Source organism: Nannospalax galili, unplaced genomic scaffold (genome assembly GCF_000622305.1).
Source record: "Nannospalax galili isolate Female #2095 unplaced genomic scaffold, S.galili_v1.0 scaffold87, whole genome shotgun sequence".
NCBI lineage: Eukaryota > Metazoa > Chordata > Mammalia > Rodentia > Spalacidae > Nannospalax > Nannospalax galili.
In genome coordinates, this window is record NW_008360320.1 from 12,102,198 (window position 1) to 12,120,124 (window position 17,927).

The 17,927-nt window shown below is 38.6% G+C and overlaps 1 protein-coding gene across 1 annotated transcript in view; it reads left to right on the top strand.

Moving 5' to 3' along the window:
- The window catches only part of Lrp1b (LDL receptor related protein 1B), a 2,166,816-nt gene that overhangs the window by 1,031,768 nt on the left and 1,117,121 nt on the right, over window positions 1–17,927 (top strand). Inside the window, exon 7 of the mRNA XM_008825194.2 lies at window positions 13,296–13,458. Within this exon, the coding sequence (XP_008823416.1) occupies window positions 13,296–13,458 (163 nt within the window). The remainder of the gene's footprint in view (window positions 1–13,295; window positions 13,459–17,927) is intronic.

Sequence of the window (17,927 nt, forward strand, 5' to 3'; positions counted from 1 at the left end):
GGGGAAGGCGAGGAAAGGACAGGTGGGGAGGGGAGGATAGGAGGGGAGGGGAGGAAGGGGGAGGGAAAGAGACAAGAGAGAAGGTGTTTCTTGTGTTTTGGGTAACATTTAAATGCTTCTTAAGTTGGAGAAATCCGAGTATTTACCTCCCTCAGACTGTTACCAAAAAGTGAATTTTCCTCTGTGAAGACAGAATAAAACCAAGGTCAAGTACAGGAATGCTCCCAGTGACCTAGAACATCAGATGTCCTTGGATCAGGTGGTTAAAGTTAGAACACCTTCCAAGGAAGGACATAGAGAGCCAAGTTAGAATAAAGCGTACCTAAGAAAGCACAGTCTACCTAACAGCAATGGAGCAGACTGGAAAAAAGGCAGCAAGTCAGTTGCATCCACTGAGTCCCTGTGTTTTTCATTGAAAGCAAAGGTGGATTAAGTAAGGAATCAACAAAAGTCCAAAGTAAAGATAATACCAGGGTCCAACGTGGTGAACCAATGAGTTTTACTGGGGTTACTTACAGGAATACAAGTGAGGGGTTACTTACAGGAGCAGAAATGGTTCAAAGGCAGCTGTAGCAGCAAAGCCCACCTGTTACAGGACAGATAGGACACCAGGAGATGCAGGAAGCTGGTTTATTCAGGCAACAGCCTGGTCCAGAGGACTTAAGTCTCAAAGTCTGAACCCAGAAAGGAGGAAGAATTCATCTTTTATACCTTAGGCAGTGAGTTACAGTGAGGAGACTTACATACAGTCTCAAAATTAGGCAAATTATTATAAATTTAGAAAGAAAACAAATACTTTAAAAAATCCCCTCTTCTGAAAGTCATTGTAGAAGTCTCCATCTGAGACAACAGAATTGAGGATGTTTCATCAGGACCCAAGGCCAGTGGTTCTAGCTGTTTGTGTTCTAACCATAAACTTGTCAGCTGAAATTTGCTGACAGAGACAAAGGGAGAAAACAAGAAGTTAAAATCAGCGTTTTCCTTAAATATTTCATTTACCTACATCATTCCCCCCCTTGTATGGGGATTAATCATGAAATCGTAGATTGCATCCCCAAAGTCTTACCATCTTGGTTTAAGGCCTCATATAAAGCCAAATCTTTAGCCCTGGTTCTGTTTCCTTTAGCGGCTTTTGTAGACATAATCCATCTCCTACAGAGGAGAGTCAGGCAAGGAACTAACCGATAGTTTTCTAACATTAGTATTCCTGTGTCAGTCAAGCTTTGAAAACTCCAAAGGTATAAAATATGTTTTTTAAATAAAGACCCTAAATTTGCCTATAATGGAGACTCTCAGGTCACTTCCAGTCTGGTTTGGCAATAAGAAACAGAGTTGAATTATTTTAATAGTTTAGGTCCCACTTCATTTGGTAGGGAGATGGGTATATATTCTTTTCTCATAGATTTAAAATAGTCCATTTGATGCTTTTTATTTAATGTGGGCTGAATTAGCCTAGAATTTTTGTATCATTGGAATGCCTTGAAAGGGGCTAACCTGAGTAATGTCAGTGCTAGTATATTTAAACACAGGTTGTGTGTTCGGAGACCTTATACATCTAAGACTATTAGTACCTGTCCCCTTTAGGCTGGGTGTCTCAAACCAAGTTGGTCTATCTCTCCACCAGGTGGTGTTCAAGAACAGTAATTTTTTATTTTTATTTATTAATTTTATTTTATGTGTATGAGTGTATTGCCTGCATGTATGTGAATTCACCCATGTCATGCAATACCACGGAGGTCAGAACAGGGCTCTGGCTTCTGCTGGAACTGGAGTTAAGGATGGTTCTTAGCTACCATGTGGGTGCTGGGAATCAAACCTGGGTCCTCTGCAAGAGCAGTCAGTGCTCTTAACCGCTAAGCCATCTCTCCAGCCCCAGAACAGTAATTTTTTTAAGTACCTCTAATGTGAGGACCTAATCTGAGTGTCTCTCATTTTCTTATTCAATGATATTTTGGCTCCATTGTGATATGGAATATGTGTCTAGGCTCATTCCTATTTAGGGCCATTTTTTATTCATGAGGGCATCTCTACATATTTAGTAATTGGTAACTATATGGCCTTTGATAATTTTTCTCTTCCAAGTAAATAAAGAGATTTTTATCTAAAGAGGGAAATACCCTGTACCCATTTAGAGAATGTAGGGACCTGAGGATCCTGTTTCTAGCAAAACTATTTTCCTTCTGGCAGGACAATGTTCCCTTTGTAGGGTAAGCCATATAGATACTGAGAATAGATTCATGGCAAGGAGCATCTGTAGCAGCCCAGAAAACAAAGGGGATTGAAACATAGCATCCCTCTGGTGGGGCCTCACCCCAAAGCAGATAAACAGTCAAGAATGCTTCTTATTGAGTGTACTCTGACACAGAAAGTGTGGTCTAGTCATAAATGACCTGCCCTGAGATTCTCTTAAGGTGATCCTGGCTGTGGACAAAATGGCCTGGGTTAAGAGCATAAGAGGTGTAAGAGTAAAACTATCGTCATTTGCTTAACAATAATATCAATGGAGGATACTTAAAACGCCTATGTTAGCAAAGAAAGAAGAGCCAATAGAATTCTCTCAGTATATGTCCAGTCAGTTGGAGAAACTTCTACCAAACCTATGGCAAAAAGTATAGCAAATGACATAACAAGGACACAATGCATTACAATGAGAGTGACTGCCTTATAAGACAAAAATATTCATCAGTGTTGTAAACTTCCACCATGCTCAGACCAGCTACTCTCTGGAATAGCTGGAACAGGGCAGTAGTCTCCTCAAGCTTCTGCTGTGTAAAGACTGACCAGCTTCTGGGGGTGCTCGGAGCAGTGTTGAAGCACTTTGGTAGGATTTCATTGTCTTTGTCATGTGACTTGAAGTGGTTGATTAGCTTGTTGTTTTGTAGTCCATGTTGTGGTTTTCTTTGTGGTGGATTCACCAGTGATATCTATAACTTTAATGTTGTAGGGTAGTTGCAAGTATACCTTGTGCTAGTCCTTGTTTGCTCTTGGCTGTGAAGGCAAGTCTATTATTATTCCCTTGGTCACTTTAGTCCTAATAGGATGCATCTCCATCCACTTAGAGCAAGGACGCATAATGATTAAACCTTTGTTTCGTGACAGCTTAGCAAGGTTTATTTTTAGATTTTTAAGTGGTTTGTATTTAAATCCAATGTCTGGAAATTGTTATTCCTTATATTTTTAAAGTAATATATTAATTATTTTAATATTTAATTATATTTTCTTGTTGGGCACTTTAACATGTGCCAAAATCAACTCTCCTAAAAATTTTAGAGGTCAAATTTTTGAGGAGGAGCTAGGGTCCCGTGGGCTTGGGAGGAGCCCCTTTAATTTTTCTTTTACCAGTTCTATCTACGTGAGGATAAATGAAAAAGTTTTGCATGATAATGGCTTCACTTGGAAACACTGGGGAAATTTCCTCAGTGCTGACTATCCTATTTATAGATTGGCTATTGATTTAAGTCTATTTAGTGGGTCTCAATGGCCTCCCTGAACAAGAAGTCAGGTGATGATGCAACACGAAGAGCCAGGTAAAGACAAAGGATACATGGAGGTAAAGGAAAAGAAACAACCTGAAAGGGGAAAAGTAGGGAACAGATGTTACCTGAGGGAGGTGGAAAGAGTGGGAGTAATCTGCAGGGAGGATAGGAGGGAGGGACATGCAAGGGACCATGGTGTGGGGGAGGGAGGGAAGTCAAGAGAGGAAAGATAGCAGGAGTCGGGAAGTATTGGAAGAGGGTGCGGATAATGGGGGCACTGTGATTAGGAAGGGAGGGAGGAGGGAGGCCAGATGGGAGAAAAAAGAGTAGAGATGAGTGAAGCTCAGGGGACTACGAAACCTAGAGGGAAAACTGATGCCCTAGAAATCCTATGAGAAATGCATGTGGAGTGTCTGAACATTAATGTGTATGCATACCTAGGGGCTGCTTGGCAGGGAATGCAGTGTTAGACAGGAGAGACCTCCCTTACAGTGACAAGCATGCCATAACGCACTCATCAAACAAGTTTATTTTTGCAACAGATGGAGGCTACTGCAGAGTTGCACATCTGGTCAGGCATAGAGAACAAACGCCTGGGAGATGCCCAGTACTAGGTGACACACATGCAGTCGAATCTCAACAACCAAAGCTCATGGACCATAGCGGAATAAGGGGTAGAGAGAGGTTAATGTTCCCCTCAACTCTCAGAAGTGAGGCTTCCATGTACATCAGAGTGTGATTCACACAGAAGACCACAATTGGCCATGTTTTGGAGAATAAGAGACTGTGGGGTGTAGGATGGGACTCCTATATGGAACCTCACTGACCCATGGCTCAGGGACCATTGCCGAAGAGATGGAAAAATTGTAGAGCCAGGGCTGGTTCATGACCATAAGGAGGTGGATGGAAGTTTCCAGGCCACTGGAGGCTTGCTCATATGAGCCTGTGGCAGCAGTGGCATCAAACACATTACTCGTGAGAGCTCAATTAAACAAGGGCCCAAAGGGGGATGAGAAATAGGTAGCGGTCCAGCACTAGATTGAGAACTATTTAAGACTGACTGCTGCTGGGTGAGGCTGACTAGACCACTGGAAGGGCTGACTAGACTCCAGTGGATGCATTTACAACTGAAGGATGTTTGGGTACAAATACCCCAATGAACAGGACTCAGGATGTATGAAAGAGTGCATAGGGTTTGGTGAGGGATAGGGGGAGGCATGGATAGGGGAGGGGGTCTGAATTTGAGTGGGCAATGTATGAAATTTTAAAATTTCAATAAAAAATTCAGAAAAAAAGAAGTCAGGTGATTCATCATATTTATAGGATACTTTTAGAGACACCCCATACTCCAGTGACCTTGGAGAGCAGGAAGCAAAATACTGTCCCTTTAAATCCCTCTAACCATATTTGTATAGGCCAGGTATGGTTATCAAATGCCCCAAAATATCAGTCACATTAATTTGGAATTTTCAACTAATGTTAAATAAATCTTAGATTAAAAAAACAACAATGATTTTTGAGGAAACCTTATATAAACATTATTAGAATTAAGTAACAAACCATTAATTTTGGCTGCTAAGTTTAATGTTTATTTTTAACTTTTAACTTTTAGTTGCCTTAAGAGTTTACTACTTTCAAGGTAATGATCCTGTTATCATAAAGAATACAATGTACATTTGCATTTCTGTTACAAATGACAATAAACAAAATTTATATTACAGCTACAAATACCTTATTTTATAAGATGCATTTCCCAAATAAATTTCCCAAATCCAGAAGTTTGAACTGCATTATATTTAGTTATGGTAATGAACTCCTGGTAATTTTCAGTATCAAAAATTATAGCATTTCAAAAAACAAATATTTGTTTACATTAAATTTACCCCAGAAATCCAAATGAGCTTATTGAGTTTGCCCACTGAGCAAAGTTGAAGGGTTATCAAGAGGTGTATAAGTAACCCAAGAGTAGCTATAGTTGAAAGTCTTCACTCAGTATAGTCAATGACCTTTCATTAGCCTTATGGGTTATGGGTTGGATACTCATCCCTTATCCTTGTCTAGCCTATATATTTCCATTTCTCCCTAAAACCAGGAAGCCAGGTGTGATTAAGAGATAGTATTATCCGTTGTATAGAGTGGACTGAGAGGAATGACCAAATATTCAGGTTTGTGCTACCTGTTTATCATTATGTTACATAAAAGAATATCCATAATTAACAAGTCTATTTGTGATGGATTTTTGTAAGTAGGTACAGTTGAGCTCATGAGATTGAGAGTTTTTTTGACTCAGTAGATAATATTGCATAACATTACCTTATTACTAGAACTTTAAATCCAGTTTATATACATAGAAAGCTTAATATTATCAGTGTTTACATTGTGAAACAATGAGACTTTGTGAGCTTTCTGATAAACCATGTGGAAAACAAGACAGGCAAAACATTTTTTTTTTCTTTATAGTTTAGAGAGTGGTTTACCATAGGTGTGCATCAGGGTTGGCAGACAAATGGCAAAACATTTTCAAATTGATATTAATGACATTTAGTGGACAAAGCAGTACCAACAAATGCATTTGATCAGAACCTCATGTACTTTGAATAATAAGCATGCCCATGGATACGTGCAGAAGTAGTTACAGCCAGGATCCCTGAAGCCTTCATCGTCATTCAAATCATAAAGGTCATTTTGACCTTAGTCCCAGGCCTATACAAGACAAGGCAGACAACCATAGAAACCAAAGTCTGTTTTTGCCTTGGCAAATGTCTCTTGGAAGGGTCTTTCCATAAGTGCCTGTTACCATGCATCATATTTGTTCAAGGAGTTAAGGTTGTACTACCATCAGCACATTTTTAGGGAAGTTATCCTACATTTGCCAAAAATATCTGCCTCTTTGTAACATGCCTACCATCTAAACCGCCTACAATAATCCAATGGGCATGTATACTTTTGTGTTGGAAGCTTCAAATACCCAGCATGGTCATTGTTACTGTTGAGAATAATTTACTGTTTTTCATTTTCTTTTTTATTGACTAAATAAATCTCAGTATTTACTTTTACATTTGTACTAGTTTGTACTATTTTTTACATTATTGTGACATGATAGAGCATTCCATTTGTTGTTCTGATTACAGATATTTTTATGTCATGAGAAAAATAATAGTAACCTCTGTTGGAAATGACTTATCCCCTAGTCATCTCCAAGGCCATAACGCCTTTTCTCTTTGGCTGTTTTGTGGTCCTTTGTCCTGTCACAGAGTCAGGGAGCCAGTTGGCTCCAGAGAGAGGTCTTCAGGACATTTAGAGATAAGTAGGCTTGAATCTGAAGCTGGAGGGCCAGTCCCAGCTCCAGAGTCAGCTTCTCTGAGTTTAAACAGCCGAAGAATTTACCAATACAGTATATAAAGACATTTTTCTTCTGTTTCATACCCAACAAAAGAATTAAGTTTAATGGCAACTAACTGGATTCAAAACATCTGATTTTTATAACCAGAATACATTTGTTCAGGGGTGTCCTTTTTGGCTAGTCATCTGTAAAACAAAATATTTCTTTGTTGACTTTAGACTTTTTCCTTTTAGAGCATCCTTTGGAGATCTTTTACGATTTATTTATTTATTTATTTATTTATTTATTTATTTTTGTTTATGTGTTTTTAATATTTCTTTTGGCCTCCTTTTAAAATTTATAGCTTTCCAATTTATATTAAATAAGAGACAAGTCTGGCAGCTCTCAGAGTAAATTTTCCTGTTAAGGAGGATTACCAGTCTATCTGGAGTAGAAAAACAATATTACAATTTACCATACATAATCTCAGATTTAAACATAATCTCAAGAATAAGGAACACAGAGAACATAGCATTTTAAAGGAACTTTGGAACAGACTATGTTGGAAGACTGGAGAAAGTCAGATTCAGGGTCTCAGTGTAGAAAGAGTGGACATTGGGACCTAGCGGGATCATTTCTGTCTTTCCCCTCCTGTGTAAAGCTGCGGCTTCTTTGGTTGCAGATAATGGCACCCCAAGCCTGAGCTCTTGGCCCAGTGCCCCAGAACATATTAAGATCTAGACTCTAGCATTTTAGACTAATAAGCAAACCTGCAATAAAGACAGTGTCCTAAAAAAGGAAAGGGGCCCTGCCTAGGAAGGGTCAGTCCTAGTACCCCAGTGGCTCCTTCCCTTGTCCCTTGTCAACATTTAGAGCTACTTTTCAAACATTTTCATCAAATATAATTTTTTCTCCTTATGGATGAAAAGAACAACTCCATTGTTCACCTTCGGCAATCCTGTTGATGCCAATCATCACTATTCCATATCTTGGCTTTTGTGGATAGTGTGGCACCCATCGGTGTATAGTTATGTCTGTGGTATGCTGACATACATTCCCTTGGATATATTAAAAGGAGTGATACAGCTGGGTTACTTGGCAGGGTTTTTTTGTTTATTTGTTTGTTTGTTTGTTTGTTTGTTTTTTGAGGAACCTCCATAGTAATTAGACTAATGTAGATTCTCAACAGCATTGCTGCATATTTCTTCTTAACATGATGGCCATTCTGACAGGAAATGGAATCTCAATGGTACATGGAAGACACAGGGTGTCCTTGCCAGGATTCTTGTCTCATTCATAAAAGAAGTTAAGATTAAGCTCAAAAAAGTTTTAGTTTTAGAACAATATTGTAAGAATTTAAGAAAAACTTCCCAAGGCAGGCAAACCATATATCTCAGCAGCTGCCTTGAAGAAGAAAATGAAAAGGAACAAATCCATAAAGCCATGAGGGTTTAGAACCCAAATGAAGGTTAGACAGAGACCACATGGTAGACTAGTAGCTGTAGAATGGGGAGGAGAAGGGAGCTTTAGAGAAAAAGGTAAAGAAACACAAAATGTTGGAGCACCCAAAACTGTTAGGGTTGGGGCAACCCAAAGCATTAGGGAAAGCATGGTAAGAAAAGAGACATAAAGAAGAAAAGGAGAGATTATGTTCTGAAGAAGTCAAGACTTAAGGAGGCCTCCTGTCTATAATGGGGTCCATTAGAACTGTGGTAAGAGACTGGAATTCCAGGTAGGAAAAATTCACCATCTCATTAATGAACTAGATATTCTGCCATCTCTTAGCATGACTTAAGGTGAACCCCCCTTCCTGGAGGGCAGTCCTATGATCAGGTGATCTGGCAAAACTGGAAAGTTGGATCTTCAACTAGGTCAGAGTTTCTTATACTCTTGACCATTTAGAAGGGTTTTTTAATTCATATTTTTTTGCTACTGTGACATCAATATAGCATTGATTTTCATTTTCATTTCAAAATGAGTGTATTTAGTCAATTTCTCTATGACATGGTAATCTTCAGAAATTAAGTCACAAATTGGATGTAGTGATACATGCCTCTACTCTTAGCACTCAGGACACTGAGGCAGAAGGTTTTTGAGTTCCAGGTTTGGCTAGTTAACACAGTGAAGATCTATTTAAAAAGTAAATAATAAATAAATAAATCAAGGAAATAAACAAAACTAAAACAGACACAAGGATGGAGAACTCGGAGATTGCTGGTCTTATTGTGTCACTCTTGATCACGAGGTAGAATTGGACCAGAAGTCATGCTATCAGGTCATAGACTGCTGGGGCATGCAGAGACGCCCATTTCTCCAGATTCTCCTTGCTTCTTGATGTAGCATCCTTCCTCCTACATGGAGACAGATTCACTCTAGAATGAAGGTCGTATGACCTAGCATCAGACAAGCTATGTCAGAGGGTTTCTTTGTAGTTTGTCTCCACAGATACCTGGGGAATATTTCAGTCATATTTTTAGGTTTTATAACTTGCTTTGGAGAGAAAGATTTCTCCATCCTATGATCTGCCTTCTATGACTCATTTAAGACAGATTCTAACTTCAATGATTCATTTTTGTGAAAGACAGAGAAAAGGGGCATACTTGGAGGCTAGCGGAAGAGACTTTCTTTCTGAAGTCTTCAAGTCTCCTTTAAAGCACATCATAGTCTGATTATCATTTTCTGATCTCTAGCATTACCTATTATGTTTATTCTTTAGTTTGCTTTCTTGAAGATTACAATTAGTTGCCTGTACTCTCCAACTTTAATAAAAATTGCATTGAAGCAGAGGGAAACTTCAACTAGAGAAAAAGAAACCAGACCGATTTCCATCAATTAATTAAGCATTTGGCTAATTGGGCACTTTTATTGAACCCTTTTTGCTCGAGCTTGGATAGGTGTTCAGTGTACCCACTTTTTCAGATGAGGATGGAGTCCTTGGGGAAAGGTAAAGCACTGAGGAAGGTGGAGCTCTGCCACACAGATCTTTTATCTGAAAATACAGTTGCATTCACAGAAGCTGCAGGGTGCTCAGCCTGAGGGAGGGAAGAGCCACTGAGTGAACTCCAGCATATACTTGATCTCAACTCAGGGTGTTTGAATTTGCATTTGAAATAGTGGGCACTGAGCTATGACTCACAGAACAAGGCAAAAAGACTCAAAATCCAAGCAAAGCATATCATTCCAAATATCTCAAGACAAAAAAGACATTTAGATTTTAAACATCATTGGGGTAGAGCTGTTTGAGGAAAAATGAGATTTCTAGCATTTTGGAAAATATTTAAATGTTTATGGTTCCATAAAACTATACAATGTGAGAATGGAACTGTTATTGATGTCTTAAAAATCTGTGTCCAATGAATTGCAATATCTATTTTCTGCTTATCCTTGTAAGACATGACAGAAATTCTCACAAAATCGCTGCTTTCTCTCCCTTTTCTGACAATGGGCTATGATGAAGGATAATGTGTTGCTGCAGAAGGATTCTGCTATATAGAGTAGGAAGAGTGTTTAGGCTCAAATGACAAAAGGAAGCTGTTACTGGGGAAGGTGTCAACATAAAAGCAAACACACAACCATACCGCTACAGCTCTTTCTTCAAATGCAAAGATAAAGCTTATTCTGGAGCCAAATATGAGTGGCCATATCCCAGGAACATGGATTTGGATCACCCTAAATTAAGGTTTGACTGTGTTACTTGTTCCATGACATTGTACAGTAACAGATAAAAGGAAGCTCTAAATCAAGGCACTTTTCAAATTCATTGGTAGAATCAACAGGTAGTTGGGTTACAGGAAAGTGGGGAAATCTCTGCTATAGGCTTTTGGTACCAACCAATGACATTCTTAGATTTTGAGTTGGTGGAAGCTAGGGCTCTGTAGATTCAAAACTTCTGATCCTCCTTCTTCTGTCTCCCCAGTGTTGGGATTACAGGAGCATCATCATGTCTGGTTTATGTGATGCTAGGGACTGAACCGAGAGCCTTCTGCATGCTAGGCAGGCTCTCTATAAACTATAAACTTTGTTTTTAAAATGTAATTTATATTTCACAGTATTAAAAATAACATTTGCAAGAGAATTGTGTTAGATACAGAATGTTTGCTATCTTATGAGCCATAATATATTATTGAGGTTATTCTTTCTAGATCTACAAATTAATATACAATATAACAGTTACAGATCAAGAAAAATAGAAAATGTTCAGATCAAGCATAGATCCATTTTATTTATTTCTTTGTACGCATTAGCAATCTATGTTATTTGAAATGGAATTAGTTAAGAAGTAATATGTTTAAGATTCAGTTTCCCAGTCATAGCAGCTACCTATTCATTTGGATGGTGGCTGCTTCTCTGGATAGCACAGAAATGGAATAGTTCCATCGTCAGAGTAGAGCAGCATGCTGGACAGCACTCTTCCACAGCATCCAAAAAAATCCTTGATTGAGCCTTTTAGTTCAGTGCCCAAGCATGGCACAGGAGGAACTTGTACCCCTCCATTGCTTTGTGTCTCAATTTGGGGTCCTTTCTTTAGGCAAGTATGCCACAAACTTTCTTTGTTAGTTTTGACTAGCTCTTGTTTTTTACTTATTTTTATTTTTATTGTATGAGAAGTCCGTAAGAGCCATGAGTGTTTTGATCAAACCCGTCTGCCATTCTTCCCCTCCTGCTCCTCCCGTGTTTCCTACCACTTTTCCTTCCCAATTCCATGTGCCCTTCTTTTAAACCTTCTGAGTCCACACAGTGCTGTCTGTATGTGCATGGCTCTGAGACCATCTAATGGAGCATGGATAGCCTCTCAGAACCACATCCCTGAAGAAAACTGGCTCGCCCTCCCCCTGCAGCCATCAATTGCAAATAGTTTCTTAGTTAGGGGTGGGACTTCAACAGTCCCTCCTGCATCTATGCTGGGTTTTGACTGGCTTGGTTTTATGTAGGTTTTATGCATGTAGTCACAGCTACTATGAGTTCACGTATGCAAAGGCCTTGCCATGCCCAGCAAATGCTATTTCACTGCAAATGTTCACTACCCCTGGCTTTTACAACCTTTCTACCCTTTATCTTTGATGATCCTTGAGTCTTGGGGCAGGGGCTGAGATTTAGCTGTCCTGTTCATAGTCTCTTATTCTCTGCATATTGATCTCTTGTAGGTGTCTGTATAATCACCATTTACTGCAAAAGGAGGCTTCTGTGATGAGGGCTGAGAGATGTACTAATCTATGTGCATAAAAATAAGGACTTATGGGTACCTTATTACTATATCTATTTAGCAGAATAATAGTATTAGTTCTCCTCCAGAATCTATGACCTAGGAAACCATGGGTTACTCCCATGCACCAATGGGCAGTGGGCATATCTTGCCAGGATGGTAGTTACTGTAACTCATAGAGTCATAAATAGGTAAAATTATTGATTACTTTTCTTTCCCAGTAGCATTCATAGAACATTCCAGCACTTGAAATCCAGCCAGTATTGATGAAGCTTCAGTACCAGCTTGATTTCTCCATGTCCTTAGGTAACCAAGAACAATAGTATAACTTGTAATGTTGGGGGCGGTCTAGGGATCTCAGTGACCAAAACCTTGAAATGAAGTAACCCATACTTTGTACTGGGTTTTTTGTTTATTCTGTTTTTTAAGACAGGGTTTCCGTGTCGTACCAGCTGGCCTGGAACTCACTATAAAGACAGGTCTGGCCTAGATTTCATAGAGATTTACCGGCTTCTGTCTCTCAAGGGCTGGGAATAAAGACATGTGCCACCTCTTTCAGTGATACTGAGCTGTTCCTTTGGTAGCCTGTGTTGTCCAGGAGAGTCACTGTTCCTGTTACAGGGTATCTCCATTTAAACTCCATGTATACATTCCCATGAATATATTTTAGGAAAATTCCGCAGTAGGAAGGTTCTATATGGGGCTGTCATGGTCTTAGCGTTTGTTTTCTTTTCCAATCCTTCCTTGTCTGCTTTGCCTCTGATCGTCCACCTCATTTAACCCTTCCTGTTCCATTCTTGCTCTTTCCATTTTTATACCATTTGCATTCTATTCCCTTACTTTTAACTTCTTCCACGGGCGCTTTCTTCTTCTTTTTGAACAGATGACTGAGAGCAAACATCTGCCTTGGTTCACAAAACATGCATCTCTTCCTACTACAGACTTTGGCTGTCCCATTGAACCTATTATGTTCCCTGAATTAAATGAGAAATTTTTGGCAAATGTAAAAAGATATTGTTTATATTGCAGATACCTAAAGTTTCAGACAGAAACTCTTTTTTCTATTTTCTAAGTCTTCCTCAGTCTTCATACAGCAAAGAGACAGTCATGAAGTCAATGTTATTTCACATCATAACGCCACATAATTCAACATTGCAAATTCTCTTTGCAATTTTTTGGTAAAAAATGTCATACTTTGCACTGCCTCTGTGGCAGTTTGAGCAGACATATGTACTCTGGTTGTCATGTTAGATTTGTGCCTGTGACTCACCCATTCTGTGTATGTGTTTTTCAGATGTAGAGCAGATGGCGATTGACTGGCTCACCAGAAATCTCTACTTCGTGGACCATGTCAGTGACCGGATCTTTGTTTGTAATTACAATGGGTCAATATGTGTCACCCTGATTGAGCTGGAGCTTCACAATCCCAAGGCAATAGCAGCAGATCCCATTGCAGGGTAAGAACATCATCCTCAGCAGGCCTGGGCTGCATGAGTTCCTATTAAAAAAGGATCAAACTCTAACATGAGGCTTTGTGGGAAATAAGACAGCGATGCGATGTATTAAAAGAAAAGTGTTGACTTTAACACCTGCATTACAGAAAGAGAACAAGGCTATAAGTCAACATTTGGAAGCCGAGTAATGCCGGCCCTTCAGCAGAGTGATATTGCAGGCCTAACATAAGACACCAGCAACCTTCCCCTCACCAGAGCTTTGCTTGTGGTCCTCAAGAGAACCTTAGGACAACCTCGGGTTAATGATAAAAGGACTTTTAGTGCTGAGCAGGGTACCTTGTAATTAGCAAATTTCACAGATGCTTCTTGAAAGATAAACAATCTACTCATGTCCAACATAAAATTTAGGATTAATACTCAGGATACAATGTATATTCAAGGTTACTCCATTATTAAGGATATCTTGGTGAGTTCAGACTCTTTGTCCAATAAATATTGATGTTTTAGAATAACAGTATTATGAATTTAATGAATTACTCAGGAGAATCCATCTTCATTTTTAACTTTCTAATTTGAATTCATTTTTTGGTTTAACACAGTCATTACAAGATCTTCTTTTAAGTAATAGGGTCATTAATCTTTTAAATATATTTTACTATTTTAAAAAGATGGTCACAAAATTTTCCTATCAACTTTGTTTATATGCTGGAAAATCAATATAGAAATGATAATATGGCAATATGATTAGAAGGTGAAGAACAAAGAGGAACAGCGTTTCTAAGTCCACTTTTCACCAGCAAGTGCTCCCTAAGGAAACTATGGAATTAGTGGCATAGTGTAGCATTTTAGTTAAAGGGGCTATTATTTTTGAAGATGTAACTTGTAGCAGAGATTGAAAATTGAAGTTTTGTTCTTGTTATCATTTTGGTAGTCCTCAGGCAGTTAGGCTGAAATGTCTGATGGAACTTATCCTAAACTGCCATAAGCCTTCATTCAATAAACGTGAAAATATTTACTGAAGAAACAGCTGTCATCCATATGTGGACTTTTGTCACTCTTTACTTAAAGTCTGATTGAATATTAAGATGCATCATCACAATGGTTCTGATTTTGACAAGAACAGCTTGCACGTAAGAACTTTCCTAGGAAGGCTGTGTAATATAATTCTTGAATGCAGCTCTGTTTGTGTTTACAGCAGATGGTTACTTGACTGCAGTGATGCTTCAAAAGGCATTAGTAAAAGAAGTTGTGCTTAAACCGATTTGTTTGGGTGGTTGGATAAGGGTAGTAAGAAAGAATTGGAAATTTACAATGTGCTAACAGCATTCTTTTGGCATCCTTTTTAGAAATGTATTTGTTTGCATTTTTTTTCTCTAGATGTGCTAACTGAATCTCAAATTAGCCTTTAGTCAGTCTTGTCTGTTCAAACATTCCGAGGTGAGGCTGCAGTGTGCTTCCCTTTTCCTCTATTCACATACTCACCATTCTTAAAATCAAAGATCCTGTGACCCTCTACAAATAAAGCTGCCAGTCTGAAATATAATATATGTGAATGTCATCTCTCATTCTGAGAAACAACATGTTTTATGTTTTCAGGCACCTTATTTCTCCCTGTCATAATGAGAAAGAGACATATCGTATCATGTTGTCAACAGACTTAGGAGCAGAAACCCCCACACTGCTTGCAGTTGTTCTCTGCTGGTTCCTTTGGGCCTGGTGACTGCTTAAATGTAACTTAGCCATGTATCATTTATCACAATAGGTGTTCTGGAATGTCTTGCTTGTTCTGCTTGCTAACACAGTTTCCAGTCAGGAGCACAGCTCTGTTTTCATACGTATAGGCCGGTTTGCAGCGAACACTTGGATGTTGTACTGTTTCTTAATAGCAACTTGGCTGAGGTTATAGTGAAGCTCTCTAAGGAAGGAACTGTAGACGGCTTCGTCAATACCTGCATTTGGGCTTGCTCCAGAACTATGCGGTAATTTGGCTAGAATATCCCCATATGACCTACTAAAAAGGAAAGGTTACACTTAAAATGTGTCTTGCTTCCAGTTGCAGAAGGTAGGGGAATGTCTTTGGCTCTGTGTGTTATAACTTCTAGTCAGAAGTGTGAGAATGTATTAGTCATCCGACCAAACTTTTATTCTTTGACCTTAAGAGAATTGGAACACAATAAAGAGTGCCTCACTTCCCAAACACCATATACAATGAATACCATTTTTGTGGCTGCATTTGTATCTTGACTCTCGTTAGTCTCTTATTCCATCTTCATAGAATAGCTACTCAAGGATTAGCATCATTATCTTCAAATTCTTATTTTCTGCTGTTTTGAGTTCATCCTGGTTTGGGTACAGAAAACTAATTTTCTGTGGACTCATTATGGCAGAGCCAGGCTCAACACAAATATACCAAGCAAATATTTTTAAAATTTATTATTTTTATTTTATGTGTATGCATGTATTGCCTGCATGTAGGTAAGTGCACCTGTGTCATGCAATGCCCTAGGAAGACAGAAGAGGCTGTCAGATCCCCTGGAACTGGAGTTACGGACAGTTGTTAGCTGCCATGTGGGTGTTGGGATCCAAACCCAGGTCTTCTTCAAGAATAGTAAGTGTTCTTAACCCCTGAGCCATCTCTAAAGTCCAGTCAAGCACATATTTTTAATGATACTTTAAAAAAATATTCTCTTGGATTTTTAGTTGCTAACATCAACTTATTAATTTTGGCTATTTGTCCAGAAATATTTATTAAGATTTTCCTCTTCTTTTCAACTTGTCAGCAATACTTTCTTTCAGTAACTCCTTAAAAAGCTTTGAGAAATTATTTCTGAAGATCCATTAGAATTGGAAGGTGACACAGAGATGAAAATCCAACTAGAACAGAAAATCATGTCATTCAGGTGGCCACTAGGGCTCTGCTTGTTTAATGATTAAGAACAATATCTTACCCCATCAAAAACTACCTCTTCTCTTCCAGCATGTTTTCTGTCTTCTCTACACTCTAAAAGGTTTATTTCATGTATGCTACGTTTTTTTTAATAGTAATTTATTGAAGAAAAGGAGACACATTAAGAAAAATAGGAATGACATGGGTTTAGGGTATTGGAGGAGAAAAGTAGAGAGCAACTAGAGTGTGAGGCTGGAGGGGAAGGAATGCCCTTCTCATGCATTGCTGTATTCATAACTAAGGCACTGACTAAAGAAGAGAAAGATAAGCAATCAATGTGATGATCATTTTCAAGATATCAAAGGAAATTTCAGAACTTGAAAGCCAAAGTAACAGGGATATGTGCATTTTTATGCTAAATTCAGAGAACTCTAGTTCTCTCTCTACTGCTGTTGAAACAAACCATGGCTGAAGAATTAAACTCAGAATCAAAGTTAACTTACTGGGGAGCAGGACTGGCTCATGAGATTCTAATGGAAGATGCTCTTCAAGGGCAAAAGCTAGAAAATGAAGTTGGTCTACCTGAGTACATGAAAGAATTTGACAAGAGCTTCAGGGAAGATGGCAGATTTCTTGCCTCTGTTAGGTGGCTCTCAGATCCAGTCTGGGTTCTACATTGAAAACAGCACTTTACAGAGTCACTTGCAACATAAATTACAGGCATTTGGTTACTAAACATCTCAAACTCTATTGTGTGCAAATTAAGTTCAGAGATAAGTTCCTCAGCCTATAATTATGACCTGTGGACTTGAGGACTGAGGTGATTCTAATATTTCCATGAGTTTGGACATGAAGAAATTTGTGAAGATAGGGCCGCTTGGAGTCATAATCTTGGAGGGTGATGTGCTCATCTGCCATACATGAATTACACAGTATTTTGAAATCATATTCACATTTTGACAGTTTGGAAATTGTGAGCCCCTGCTCACAATAAGGGAAAGCTAGGCTGCTCACACAAGGGAAAGCTAGGCTGAATAAATATACCCAAGAAAATGACACATCCTTCTGTGGGGAGCACTGTGATCTTTTGATGGATATTTGCAGCATTTGTGATGAGATCATAGTAATGAACACACTTCTCTTCTTTGATATCTGTCATTTCTTAGTGGTGAGAATATCCAAAATTCTGTCTTCTATCTATATTGAAATATACAATTATACAACTGCAAATTTAGCCCCATCTTAACTGTAACCCTGACCCACTAACAAATTGTCCCATTTGCAAAACCCTTCTCAGGGCCTAGAAACTTCTCTTGTCTTCTCTGCCAAAAAGGATCAACTTTCACAGTTTCTATACATAAAAGAAACACATAGTGTTTATCCAATTACTTGCTAATTTCACTAAGGTAATGCCCTTCAAACTCATTCATGTTGCCACAAATGACAAGATTTCAACCTTATTAACAATTAAATAACATTCCATTATGTGGAAATAAGCCATTTTCCTTTATTCATTCGTCTGTTGATGGACGTATAGATTGATCAGTATTTTTAGGAGTGTGAAAAGTGTCTCATTAAACATAGG